Source organism: Chenopodium album, chromosome 4, assembly GCF_948465745.1.
Source record: "Chenopodium album chromosome 4, dcCheAlbu1.1, whole genome shotgun sequence".
NCBI lineage: Eukaryota > Viridiplantae > Streptophyta > Magnoliopsida > Caryophyllales > Amaranthaceae > Chenopodium > Chenopodium album.
The window spans coordinates 77,159,650-77,174,719 of record NC_137837.1 but is presented as its reverse complement, the minus strand read 5'-3'; the positions used below and the strand labels follow the sequence as shown (position 1 = coordinate 77,174,719).

The 15,070-nt window shown below is 33.0% G+C and overlaps 1 protein-coding gene across 1 annotated transcript; it reads left to right on the top strand.

Moving 5' to 3' along the window:
• Nucleotides 1–4,600: 4,600 nt before the first annotated feature.
• Nucleotides 4,601–9,261, top strand: LOC145628233 (subtilisin-like protease SBT5.4). The gene is made up of 6 exons (XM_081680532.1): nt 4,601–4,687; nt 4,812–4,909; nt 7,210–7,316; nt 7,464–7,640; nt 8,569–8,677; nt 8,817–9,261. The coding sequence occupies exons 1-6, from the start codon at nt 4,601–4,603 to the stop codon at nt 9,259–9,261; spliced, it is 1,023 nt and encodes a 340-aa protein (XP_081536658.1).
• The last annotated feature ends 5,809 nt before the right edge of the window (nt 9,262–15,070 follow it).

Genomic DNA, 15,070 nt, shown 5'->3' with positions numbered 1-15,070 from the left:
ACCCAAAACGTGCATAACTTAATTACTTAAGATTCAAATTTGATTAACATTTCATCATAAAATTTATAATTTCTTATTACGACTTGGGAGAACAAGCCATTTGACATGGAGATTCGGAAATTGCGGAAGATTGAAACTTCGATCAAGATGCCGACTCGCCGGGTATTGAAATACAGGCTGAATTTTTGGATATCTAGATCGTGGGAAGATATATACGAGCATATAATAGATTGAAGTGCAAAGAGGTGGAGCGTTAATCTATTATAAATAATAACTCTACCATAAATAATAATATCTCGATCATGGGGGGAATTATGAACATCATTTAATTGAATCGAGCTGTTTAATGTTGTTATATTATAATTTCGGATTAATCACCGCCCAACATTAACTATTTTAGTGTATTATTTTTCTTTTGAGAATAAACAAATTAATGATCCTTAGCCAAAATAGAGTTACAAATTCTATAAATAGGTTGATAATCAGGTGAAGGAACTCAGATCATCAACAAAAATAATTTGGAGTAACGAGTTGTTCTTTGAATAAGTACATAGTACTTGTATTATAATCACTTACGGCTTAGCTCATTTGGTAAGGCTCTTTTTTTATTTTTTTTACTTCATCATATAAATCATTTGGTTTATCTCGTTTGTTCATCAACACTTCTTATTATTTCTTTATTCACTGTTCTTTTTAACTACTAGTATATTATCTTACATGTAACAACCTTTTAAGATATTATTGGTCAGACCAAATGTATATTATTTAGACGAGTATAAAGTTTTATTTAATCGAACTGAACATATGTTATGGTTTAAGGAAATTATTTACTTTCTAAATTGAAATATTAATACATGTATTAATTAATACAAGTTCAAAAGTAGACCACCTAAGCAATATGCTAATTTTTTTAATCAATATTTAGGCCATGTTTCTTTTTTTAATGTATTCTCCAACTTTTTGATTCAGTTAGTTAATGTAGTAGTTTAGCTATATATACAACTTTAATTAATATAATCCATATGTTTCTTTTCTTTAGTTTCATTTTTAATTATATATCAAATTTATTAAGATTAGATGAATTTAACAAAATTTCACATAAATATATTTAAGTTATATTTATGAAAGATTTTGAATTGAATGGGACACACAAAAAGGTGTATGTTGATGATGTTCTTGTTGTTGTTTGTTTTTTATTATTATTATCATTTAATTATTCTAGTATAGTTCAATATAATTCAGTTATTTTTTTTTTTTTTTTTTTTTTTTTTTTTATTTTTTTTTGTTTGTTTGTTTGTGTGTTCCACCCGGTTTACCCTTTGCGCTAATCCTAATTCAGGGATCAGTTCTGGGTGATTAGCTTCTAGTCCCCTCCCAATTGTTGTTAAGACTATGAGAGATTAAGGCCTTGGACAAATATACCTTATCTAATAATCTGGCATTTTTCAGGGAGACCTAAGATTCGTGGTCGTTGATAATGAATTCATCAGTTGATCAAAACTCAGCCTCAATCTTGTCACTATGGCATTGCATATTCGCGGTTTCTGCAAACAAAGATGCGAAGAAAGGGACACTGAAGGTGGAGAATACACAAGCAATGGTAGAGATTTACAAGCACATGAAACATCTGCGTTCAGCCGTCAACGACCTCGAAAACCCTACTTTGATAAGCGTCCCTGAAATGGCAAAACCCTTTAATTCTATCTTCTCTGGAATGCCGAAAGAGAAATGGATCGAAGAGTTCTGTTCATTTATGCGAGAAATAATTGCTATGCAAGATGAACTTAAGGATCTCAAAGAACGCGTGCATAGTATTGACTTAAGCAATCCTGATACTACTTTGTTAAATGTTGATCAACCCAAAGATATAATCACATTACTAACCACTTGGTACTGGTTAGCTGCCTGGTCTTCCCCCAATCAACCCGAAAATCATATTGCCAAAGACGAGTTCTTGGAGGCTATTGAGGCGCATGACAAAGTGTTGGGACTTCTTCTAGTCAGCACCGCCTCAATTAACGCTGCAGAGGAACAAGAGCTCAAAGATCTCTTCTGCAAACTCCTTCAAATGCTGAAATCAGACCATCTGTTTTGGACGGATGTGTTGAATCAATTCACTAGTAAAATGGTGAGTACGTGCTTGATGAATAAGGGCATGTTCTGTTAACCTTATTTTCACTTATTTCAGATCTAATAATTTCATATAAGTTATGATTAGTTCAGGAAAAATAAGCTTTGGCAAGGGTTATTCAAGTTCAAATTATAACTAAATTAAGTTTTAATAAGTTCGTTCTAATAAATTCAAATAAGTTCAAATAAATTTAGATAAGTGAAAATATGATTAATTAAACACACCCTTAATTTGTTGAAAAAATACATCTAAACCATTTATTTACTACTTTCTTCGTTCCAAAATAATTGACACACACTTTAACTTGGTACACATTTCAATGCATTAGTTTGACTTAGCTTTATATATGATATTAACTTGGTATAATTGGGCTCCTGTATTTTGCAGTATTCTACAGGATCGATGCAACTGAACTCATTCAAAAACGCGGGTAACACACCATCGGTGTGTATAGGATTTCCGGCGGTCCTAGCGACAGCTGTGGCAGTTGAAGTGATAGTGGAAGTTGGCAAGCTAGCTTACGAACATAGGGATGAAATAATAGATACAATGGAATCTGCAGGTGATGAGGTGGTAGAGTTTGCAACCAAAGCTGCAAGTGAAATCGAAGCAGGGAGTATAAAGGTGTATAATGCCATGAAAGATACAGCGGAAGCAATTGGGGAGGGAGTGGAAAGACTGGCTCAAGACGCAGTGAAGGAAGTTAAAAATTTTGGTGACAAAGTATTGGATGGACTTGGAAAACTTAAGTTTTGGTAATGGTAACATAATTCATTGTTTTGGTATAAATGTGCGAAAGCTTATTAACCAAAAAAACAAAAAAAAGATTGCTAGGCATTAAGGTGGGTTTTTTTGTCACTTTTTCCCATCATGGCCAAGAAAGTGACCTCGAAATAAGGTAACTAATTAAATTATATTGTAATCATAGTTTTTTTAAGGAACGTCTCTTAATGATGTTGGTACTTATATATGAGTGTTACCATGGCTACATTCATGTATGCCAAACACTCTTGTTTTAACTTTTAAGCTTGGATAAAAAAAAAATGTTGAACTCTTTTCCTTGGCTTATTGTCTCACTTAATTATATTGCTATATTGCATATTAATTATGTTAGGAATTCGGGATCGAAAACAAGCAATTATAAATAACAATGCCAAAGAACAATAAAAACAACACGAGCAATTTATGGGTAACTTTGTTACCTTTCTCAAAGACAATCTCACTACTGAATTTGAGCTACAAAACCACAATTACAAACACTCTTGGTGAGCTCACAAGCTTTCTAGTATTTGTACTCACAAGCTACTAACTACTACTCACTCTCTTATGTTTTCTCTCAAAACCTTAGAGTAAGTTAGTTATCCTCCCACTTCTACTTGTGCTATTTATACAAGTAGTATGTTATAACTTATATAACACACTACCAAGCTTGGCTTATTCTACAAGTTAAGCCAACGACAAAGTGTACAAAGCACACTACCACAAAAGCAACTAGGTTAACACTTGGCTTACTCTACACAGTACACTTCCTTGCATGGCTTATTCCACACACTACTAATAATTACTTGTCTTGTTCTACAAGTTATCCTACTAGTGTTAGTAGTAAGTCTTGAACACGACACATTATTGCTATTTATATATTTACGTATTTCAGTAGTCAACCAAGTTAAGGCCCTGTTTGATTCACCTTAATTTTGCTGAACTGAAATTATTTTTACTGAACTGAACTTATTTTTACTGAACTGAACTTATTTTTACTGAACTGAAATTATTTTTACTGATTTTCTATTATAATTCTTCTTTAAGAAAACTGAATTTTACTGAACTGAACTTATTTTTACTGAACTGAAATTATTTCTACTGAACTGAAATTAATTTTACTGAACTGAACTTATTTTTACTGAACTGAAATTATTTTTACTTAATATTATTTTTTTAAGGTGAATCAAACAGGGCCTAAGCCCTCATACTTTATTCAGATTTTGGAATATAAAAGGTATGTTGTTTTTCCAAAATGTGATATGTAAAAGTTAATTTTTCACATAAAATCTTTTTTTTTTTTTTTTTTTTTAGCTAAACATAAAATCTTATTTGTCAAACATTAAAGTTATTATATTTCGGAGCAAGTTTAACTTTTGAAAAAGAGCTGAGAAAGAAATGGATATATTTAGTCATATAGAGTTTAGACACCCACTAGTAAGAATTGAAAGTCTAATACTATCCTCCTTAAGAGACAAACACTCCTATTCTGTTGGTTGCAAGCCTTTGTAAACCACAATAAAATTGTTTATTTATTTTCTTGAAGCAATGGTACCACCACAAAATATAGATCCTTGAAAAATGCATATGGAATAATTAGTTTTGTTGATTTAAATCCAATACTTCTCCAATTTAAAAAATAGATAAAAGTGAGTATAAATTGAATTATCAAAAGCTAGTTGTATCATTTATTCATTTTACCAAAATTCAATGGCGAATTCTGTCATTTTATTGCATTGTTTCTTCACGATTCTTCTTTTACCATTGTTGCAAACACCTGTTGTTGCTGTTCATAAGGTAATTTGATCTCATTCAAAATTTATTGTTTCTACAATTAAATTAATTGCATATATATGATTGTTAAATTAATTAATTGACTTGATAACGTTGTATAATTAATTAATCTTTAATTTGTCTACAGCATTATATCGTATATTTAGGATCCCACAATGTTGGAGGTCCTCTATTAGGTGATCCTGAGAATATAACAAATTCGCACCACCAAATGATTTCCTCAGTGTTAAATAGATAAAAAGCTTCAACGAAACATGTATTTCGTGAGTTCCAATAATGCAGATTTTATTGGTTACATTCTTTGAATCTATAATTACATATTAGAATTAATGTACAATGGGTACAGTTGATATTTTTAAGTCGTAATACATTACGGGGTACATTGATATAAATCCAAAAACATTTCACATAATATGTACTCCACATATTTTTTTTTGGGTGACAAATATGCCATAAAAGTGTTTACATATATTTTATCTGATTTTTATTTTTTAAATGTAACACGACTTTTCATTACATGCTTGTAAATGTGTTATTTAATAATTAATATCATTTGTTATTTTTTTTTTGAAATAATTAATATAATTTGTTTTTACTATGTAAAAATTATAAAAATGTAATATTAATAGAGTATAAACCAAGATTAATATGACAAGATTTCACATGACTATATTATTCCTTAATTATAATTATCAAAGCTAGTTAAAGTAGAGCATATAAATGGTGTAAAAGTCAAAGTATTGTATGCAAAAGAAAACAAAGGAAATATGTTACTGTATAATAATAGAAGAATGGAGGATGTACATACTATATTTATTTATTTACTAGTTTTGTGCCCCGTGTAATGCCCGGGTTGTTTATTAAATTTTGAGATAAATTTTAAATCTATATTCAAATTTCAAAATATATCTACAAAATTAGTTAGGAATTGATGTGCTTTTGTAATGATTTAAACTATATAGTAGGCATGTAAATGACTAATATATAGTAATATTGGTATTTTTTTTAGAGTTATAATCTAATTTTTTTTTTTTTGAATAAAATTATAATTCAATTTATACATAAGAAATAGAGTTAGGCCCCGTTCTCTTCACCTTATTTTTGCTGAACTGAAATTATTTTTACTGAAACAAAATTATATTTGCTGAACTTAAATTTTTTTTACTGAACTTAAATTAATTTTACTGAAATGAAATTATTTTTGCTGAACTGAAATTATTTTTACTGATTTTCTATTATAATTCTTCTTTAAGAAAACTGAATTTTACTGAACTGAACTTATTTTTACTAAACTGAAATTATTTTTACTGAACTGAAATTAAATTTACTGAACTGAACTTATTTTTACTGAAATGGAATTATTTTTACTTGATATTATTTTTTAAGGTGAAGAGAACAAGGCCTTATAATCTAATTTTTTTTTAATAAAATTATAATTCAATTATAAGTATGAAATATTTGTATTTTATCGAAAATAAAACTCTCAACTAACAATTTTATTCTAAAATTCTATCAAAATTTGACTGAAGATAGAAATCTAAACTAATTAATTTATCTTATGAAGTCTATCTAAGTATATACAACGTGACGCGACACTTGGCGAAAAGTTGGAATGTCAAATGTCGTTGTGGTCTGGCTAAAAGTTTAGCTTTATATATTAGTTATATGATTTATTTTTTAACTTTATTAATTGTAAAAGTTTTGTGTAGAACGGACTCACGTGAGTCCGGTCATACAAACAAGAAAAAAAATGAAGAATAAAAATCTTAATGGTCAGAAATTAGATAATAATAGTAAGATAATTGATTATAATGGTCAGAAATTAGATTGTAATGGTCATAAATTAGATAATAATGGTTAGATATTAGATTATAATGGTCAGAAATTAGATAATAATAGTCCGATATTACATTATAATAGTCAGAAATTAGATTATAATGGTCAGAAATTAGATTATAATGGTCAGATTTTAGATAATATTGATAGGTATTAGATATTATTGGTCAGGTATTAAATTATATTGGTCAGGTAAAAAAAAAAAAACCAAAAACCCATCCTATCAACTCCTCCCCTGTAGTACCGTCCACCACTCACTGAAGAAATCAAAGAAGAAGGAACTGGCACTGTTAGATAAGGTACTGAAATTGCTTGGAGTAAGATAAAAGTATTACCAGGAAAAGAAGAGTCTTGGAAAATCTTGAGGAATTATGTGTAGAAGCTAGACTATTGAAGTCGTTAGACCATGAAAACATTACGAAGGCTTCCATTATTGGATTGACGATGACCAGAAAGTCGTCAACATGATTATTGAGTATTGTTCTTTCGTAAATCTGAGAGACTACAACAGAGATAATCTTGTAAGAAATACAACGATCAAAAATTGGTGTAGACAGATTTTAAGCGCGTTACATTATTTTCATAGTCATAAACCGGACTCACGTGAGCCCGTTCTACGCAAAACCTTCTATTATTAATTAACTTCATTTTTTTAATGTATTATTTTGTATTTTAAAAAAAATAATTAGGAGCAACAACCTTCTTGACCCTTCGGAAAGGCTAGTCTATTCCTTCACAAAAATAATAAACGCTTTTACTGCAACTCTGCATGAAGAGGAGGCTGAGGAGCTTGCAAGTAAGACATAAAATTAATTTTCAAGCTTTTGTCTATACTACAAAATACACATAATTATTACTATAATTTTTTTCTCCAAAAAAAAAAGTATTACTACTACTCATGGGATTTTTTGTTAATATATTGTTCTAATTTATTTTATGGCAGAAAATCCTAATGCTATATCGATTTTTGAAAGTCGCAAAGTTAGACGTCATACAAGTCACTCATGGGATTTCTTAGGGTCATTCCCAAATCAAATGAATTACCCTACTAATATGGATAACTCAATTTGGAAGAAAGCAAACAATGGAGAAGACATTATCATAGCAAACTTAGATTCCGGTAAGTTTTGCTTGCATGCATTCTAGCAGGGAATTGGTATGACAATATATATAATTGAGATCATGTGAGAAGCAAGGTGAATAATGAGAACTAAGAACCAATCTCAGTCTTTAATCGCATTTCATTTGACGGCTCACGTTTCACCTGCATTCATTAATGACATTTTCGTAATTTTGCAGCTTTTCAAACTTTTTTTTCTTCAATTTTTTAACTTTTAAGTCAATTTCATTTATTTTATAACTTTCCATTTACTTTTACCAATTTTTCATTTACTTTTTGGAAATGAAACTGGAAACTACTCAGTAAAGTTCAAATATTACGAAAATGTCATTAATGACACAGGAAGTATGTGGACCATCACAAGATCTAAGGGCCTAGATTAGTTCTCATTTTAGCCTTTGTTCTCATTAAAAAATTTAATTTTGGCACAAAAGTGTGCTTAATTTTTTTATACTGAAAATTATAAATTTATAATAGTTACTCTTTTACCTTAAGACCCTCTCTATGTTTTGCCGCTACATGTATGCATAACTAATTATATCAATTGTGAATATTCTCTAATATAAATGTAACTAGATGAAATCCGTGCGATGCACGGTTTATTGTTAGTATATTTTTTTTAAAAAAATATTTTTCATATTTATGTGATTAAAATTGTTATTATATTAGTTTTAAAATATTAGATAAAATTACTAATCTCAAAAGATAATATTTTGTATTTAATTAATTTAAAATTTCATACGCCAATTTTGCTTACGTGGCATTTGAATTATTTAATTGTAAAAGAAATTAATAATCTCTTAAATTAATTGGCTACTACTTAAATTTATACTCCTACATGGCGCGCTAAGAAAATTAAATCATACGTGGCTATCTAAAAACTCAGGGGAAAAACTCCCATTTAAATAAATATATATGATTGTGACAGGTGTTTGGCCCAAGTCTATGAGTTTTTCCGATGAAGGCTATGGACCAATTCCTAAAAAATTTAAAGGCCGGTGTGAGAATACGGTTGATCCAACGTTTAAATGTAACAAGTATGTAAGTCCATTTATTTATTCAAATTGAAGTTTGCTTGTGTTGATTACAAAGATGCTTATATTATATGGTTAATAATATGATATAGGAAGTTGATCGGGGCAAGATTCTTTCACAAAGGGCTTGGTGAATCTCTAGCGTCCGAAAACATAACATTCCCAAAAATTCCGAGTCTTCGAGACATGGGACTCACACATTATCGACTGCCGGTGGGAATGTGGTGCCAGTATCGAATATAACATTTCTTACCAATATGGGGCTAAACAATGTAACGGTAAGAGGGGGAGCATCACGAGCACGAGTGGTTGCATACAAGGTGTTATGGCCTGAAACCAAAGAACTTACCTTATCGTTGGAGGAAGGGGATGCCACAGATTGCATAGCAGCTATAGAAGCTGCAATAGATGATGGCGTAGACATTATCAATTTATCTATAGGAACACCACCCGAGGAATCGGAAACCAACGACACAACCTCTGCCCCGACAGATTTCTATTTTGAGGAGCCTCTTTCATTGGCTACCTACTATGGCCAACGGCGTCTTTGTGGTCGGAGGTTCCGGAAATTTTGGTCCATTGCCTAGCATTATTAACAATGTTGCGCCTTGGATACTTACTGTTGGCGCATCTACTATGGATAGAGAGTTTAAATGTGATATCATACTAGGAAACCAGCAAAAGATTACGGTACGTACATGCGTGTTATTTCATTATTCAATTCATCTATCAACTACTCCCTCTAGCAAATTTTGACCTCTGACTTTAATCTGGTTTGATCTATATATATATATATATATATATATAAAATTTAACATAGTCTTTTATGAGGAAGTACTAATGTAGGTTTGATATGCATTTGCAAATGCATAGCTGTTGAGCCCATGAGAAACCCACATGTGAGTGAAAGTGTTGTCCCACATTGAAAGAATATAAAAGTGAAGAGAAATATTGGGATGTGTATCCCACATTGTAGAAAAGAGAAAGTCGTGTCCACTTTATAAGGCTAAGGGGCTACTCCCCTCATTGCCATATGGTTTTGAGGTGGAACCTCCTTGGTCGTATAAAGTGGACAGTTGTGACGGGTGTGACCCAGACCCGTTTATCAATAACAAATACTAAAACATTGAAAAGTACATGGGGGGTGAGAGAAAGTAGGAGAGAGATGGGTAAGTAGGACCACTTTAAAATATAACACTGAAAAGACACCCGGAGGATATTAGGGACCGTAGTAAATATCTCGGCAATTTTTATTTTCGGGCGAAAAAAGGTCAAAAAAATTACATAATTGAAGGTTATAATCCACGCTTTTTGAGGAAATTTTGAGGTTTCTGGTCCCGGTGGCGAAAAGTGTTGAGACCCTAGGGGATATATCTCGGGGTCATATAATGCCGTTTAAAACCGTATATGATCATTATAAGTTGTCATAAACGTACGTGGTAGGCTTGAGTTTACGAAATCACTACAAGTTTTGAACGGGTAAAATGACCGTTTTAAGGGCATATTGGATGGTTCCACCAACCCAATTGGACACCCGGAGGGTATTAGGGACCGTGGTAAACATCTCGGCAATTTTTATTTCCGGGCAAAAAAAAGGTCAAAAAATTACAAAATTGAAGGTTATAATCCACGCTTTTTGAGGAAATTTTGAGGTTTCGGATCCTGGTTGCGAAAAATGTTGAGACCCTAGGGGATATATATCGGTGTCATATAATGTCGTTTGAAACCATATGTGATCATTATAAGTTTTCATAAACGTACGTCCGTGGTAGACTTGAGTTTACGAAATCACTACAAGTTGTGAACGGGTAAAATGACCGTTTAAAGGCATATTGGATGGTTCCACCAACCCAATTGGACTCCCGAAGGATATTAGGGACCATGATAAACATCTCGGCAATTTTTATTTCTGGGCCCAAAAAGGTAAAAAAAAAATTACAAAATTGAAGGTTATAATCCATGCTTTTTGAGAAAATTTTGAGGTTTCGGGTCCCGGTGGCGAAAAGTGTTGAGACCCTAGGGGATATATATCTCGGGGTCATATAATGCCATTTGAAACCATATATGATCATTATATGTTGTCATAAGCGTACGTGGTAGGCTTGAGTTTACAAAATCACTACAAGTTGTGAAAGGGTAAAATGACCGTTTAAGGGCATATTAGATGGTTCCACTGACCCAAATGGACTCCCGAAGGATATTGGGGACCATGGTAAACATCTCGGCAATTTTTATTTACGAGCGAAAAAAGGTCAAAAAATTTTGAGGTTTCGGGTTCCGGTGGCGAAAAGTGTTGAGACCCTAGGGGATATATCTCGGGGTCATATAATGCCGTTTGAAACCATATATGATCATTATATGTTGTCACAAACGTACGTGGTAGGCTTGAGTTTACGAAATCACTACAAGTTCTGAAAGGGTAAAATGACCGTTTAAGGGCATATTAGATGGTTCCACTGACCCAAATAGACTCCCGAACGATATTGAGGACCATGGTAAACATCTCGGCAATTTTTATTTACGGGCGAAAAAAGGTCAAAAAATTACAAAATTGAAGGCTATAATCCACGTTTTTTGAGGAACTTTTGAGGTTTTATGGCCCAGTGGCAAAAAGTGTTGATACCCTTGGGGATATATATCGGGGTCGTATAATGCTATTTGAAACCATATATGATCATTATATTTCGTCATAAACGTACGTGGTAGACTTGAGTTTACAAAATCACTGCAAGTTGTGAACGGGTAAAATGACCGTTTAAGGGCATATTGGATGGTTCCACCGACCCAATTGGACACTCGGAGGGTATTAGATACCATGGTAAACATCTCGGCAATTTTTATTTCCGGTCGAAAAAAGGTCAAAAAATTACAAAACTGAGGCTATAATCCACGTTTTTTTAGGAAATTTTGAGGTTTTGGGGCCCGGTGGCGAAAAGGCTTGATGAGACCCTAAGAGATACATCTCGGGGTCATATAATTTCGTTTGAAACAATATATGATCAATATATGTTGTCATTAACGTCCGTGGTAGGCTTAATTAAGTATACGAAATCGGTGCAAGTTGCGAACCGGTAAAATGACCGTTTCAGGACATATTGGATGGTTCCGCCGACCCAATTGGACTCTCGGAGGGTATTAGGGACCATGGTAAACATCTCGACAATTTTTATTTTCGGGCGAATAAAGGTAAAAAAGTTACAAAATTGAAGGCTATATAATTCACGCGCGCTTTTTGAGTAAATTTTGAGGTTTTGGGGCCCGGTGGCTAAAAGTCTTGAGAACCTACACCTCGGGGTCATATAATTTCGTTTGAAACCATATAGGATCATTATATATATGTTGTTATAAACGTCAGTGGTAGGCTTGAGTTTACGAAATCGGCGCAAGTTGCGAACGGGTAAAATGACCGTTTCAGGACATGTTGGATGGTTCCACTGACCCATTTGGACTCCTGGAGGGTATTAGGGACCATGGTAAACATCTCAGTAATTTTTATTACCGGGCGAAAAAAGGTCAAAAAATTACAAAATTGAAGGCTATAATCCACGTTTTTTGAGGAAATTTTGAGGTTTTAGGGCCCATTGGCGAAAAGTCTTGAGACCCTAAGGGATACATCTCGTGGTCATATAATTTCGTTTGAAGCCATATATGATCATTATATGTTGTCATAAACGTCCGTGGTAGGCTTGAGTTTACGAAATCGGTGCAAGTTGCGAACGGGTAAGATGACCCATTTAAGGGCATATTGGACGGTTCCACAGAGCCAATTGGAATCCTGGAGGGTATTAGGGAACATGGTAAATATCTTGGCAATTTTTATTTCCCGACGAAAAAAGGTCAAAAAATTACAAAATTGAAGGCTATAGTAATCCACGCTTTTTAAGGAAATTTTGAAGGGTTGGGGACTGGTGGCGAAAAGTGGCAAAATTGAATCCACCCCATTGTTCGAGTACAGGCTGGGTTAAGATAATTGTCTATATAAGGTCGAGTCCTCGGGTCGCGTCAGATTTTTGACTGCTCTAGGGTCTCAACATTTTTCGCCACCAGGCCCCAAAACCTTAAAATTTGCTCAAAAACTATGGATTTTTTAAGCCTTCAATTTTGTAATTTTATGACCTTTTTTCGCCCGAAAATAAAAATTGTCGAGATGTTTACCATGGTCCCTAATACCCTCCGAGAGTTTAATTGGGTGGGTGGAACCATCCAATTTGCCTTTAAATGGTCATTTTACCCGTTTTTGTACATGCCTCTTGTATTGGCTGTAAGCTCTCACGGGGCCTTTATGTTTCCGGATAATGGTCATATATGGGTCCACACAATATTATATGATCCCGGGATTCATCCCGTAGTGTTCCGTGAAATTCCAACATCCCGACACCTCCTAAATCACCCCTATTTCGTGTATTATAGTAGAGTTGTCGATTTGGGTATTCAAGTCGGGTTTGGGTTGGGTCAAATCATGTCTCGGGTTAAAATATTATCAGGTTATGTCGGGTCAATCTAGCCTTAGATCAGGTTCAAGTTCGGGTCGGGTCAATTTCAATTGAGGTTATTTTGGGCCGTTCACCTTTTTGGATATATGTTGGGTTCAATTTGAGCCAAATTCAGATCGGATTCAATTTCAGGTTTGGGTTTTGAGTGAGTCGAGTTTGAGTGGGCTAATAGATGGTACATTCGGGTTCGAGTTAGTGTTGAGTTGGGTTTTGGTTCAAGTTCAATTCCAATAAATATCGATGTGTTCAAGTTGAACCTATATAATTACGCCATCCATAATTTGATCAGCATTATCAAAATTTTATTAAACCTATATATGAGTAATAGAGAACAAAAGATATACAAGCTGAATCGGATTGTGGGTTTACAGATTTGTACCAGTATATAAGTTGAACGAAAGGCATATAAATTTTTTAAAACCTTCCATGACTCGGGTACAGGTTCTGATTGAGTCGGGTACTAGTTCGGGTTTAAATTGTTGTTGGGTCGGATTAAATCGGTTGACGGTTACTCTCAGGTCGGGAGCAGGTTCGGGTTCAGGTCAAATAGTATTGGATCAAATTGGTTGTCGGTTAACATTAGGTCGGGTTAAAGGTCGCTAGTTTCACCCCATTGTCCGGGTACAGGTTGGATTCAGATTATTGTCGGTTCAGGTCGGGTTCTCGGGTCAGTTAATGTGGTATGTTACTACTATAATACTTGAAAGTACAAGTTAATATCCGATATTTACAAAACTTGTTTCTATCGGGGTATAAATGTCATTTCCATGAACTATATAGGGATCGATGTGTAATCATTAACGTTCTACAATGCAGGGTCACAGTGAGTATCCACTGCCACAACCACCACCACCACACCCGCAACCTTTTGTCACGATTTCTCGTCGAACCACCAAAAAGGATGCAATTTTATCTTTTTCAAACGTGTTCTGAGCAATTTCATCAACAATCGAACCCCACAAAGCTTACTTCAAGCTCGATTTTTTTATAACCGAAATTTACAAAGCTCCATTGTTTAAAACCCAAGTATATATCATCGAAAAATACCTATCATTTTGGGTTAACCGTACCATTCCCTTAATTATGTATTAATTTTTAGGGTTTTATTTAAATTTGGCGGCGAAGCGGCCTTAACAGGGTCTGGCTCTTATAATACTACTATTGTACTAACATTTTTAGTCTAAATTAACCAAACTTTTGCAGGCTGCACGATTTATAGATCCGAAAGGTAACAATACGTTCTACTCGATAGTTACGGGTGCAAATGCCCGTATTGTTGGTGCTGACTTGAATAATGCGTGAGTATTCAATTCCATGCACTTAAGTTGTTTAGAAAACAAATAAAATTCTTAGACATTATTGAATGTAAATGTTTACATACTAGAAAATTATCGAGTCATGCCTGAATTTTGAAATTATTTTCTTTGTTGTTTTTAAGTGTTACACTTTGTCGACAGGTAATTTTAGGCAAATTAATTTACTTTGGTATAATACGACATAAGTGGAGGTAACTGGAGTATTATTAAAAAATTATAAAATAAGATGGTAAGGTTAATATTTTTTTAAAAAATAAAGGAATAAGAGAAAAAGAATAATAAAAGTGTAGTAGTGGGTTTGATTGAGGACCACGAGAAGAGAGAGATATAATATTAAAATATAATTATTTACCAAATACTATGAAGTATGAAAGTTTAAAAATTCAACTGCATTTGGAAAGGGTAATTTGAAAAATAGAGGGGGAAATAGTAATAATTATAATATACTCCGTAGAAGTGTTTAGAAAATGTGAACTACTCCGTAATAGTTTATCATAAGAATTAAGTAATAAAAAAATAATGAAGTTTAGCAAATTAATGTTTTGAAAAATATAATAAAATAAAAAATTATTTAGGAGGAATTAATT

Coding starts and splice junctions, on each gene's coding strand:
- LOC145628233 (XM_081680532.1), top strand. CDS start 4,601: ATGGCGAATTCTGTCATTTTATTGCATTGTTTCTTCACGATTCTTCTT. Junction 7,641..8,568: donor CATAGCAAACTTAGATTCCG/GTAAGTTTTGCT, acceptor TGATTGTGACAG/GTGTTTGGCCCAAGTCTATG. Junction 8,678..8,816: donor CCAACGTTTAAATGTAACAA/GTATGTAAGTCC, acceptor GTGAATCTCTAG/CGTCCGAAAACATAACATTC.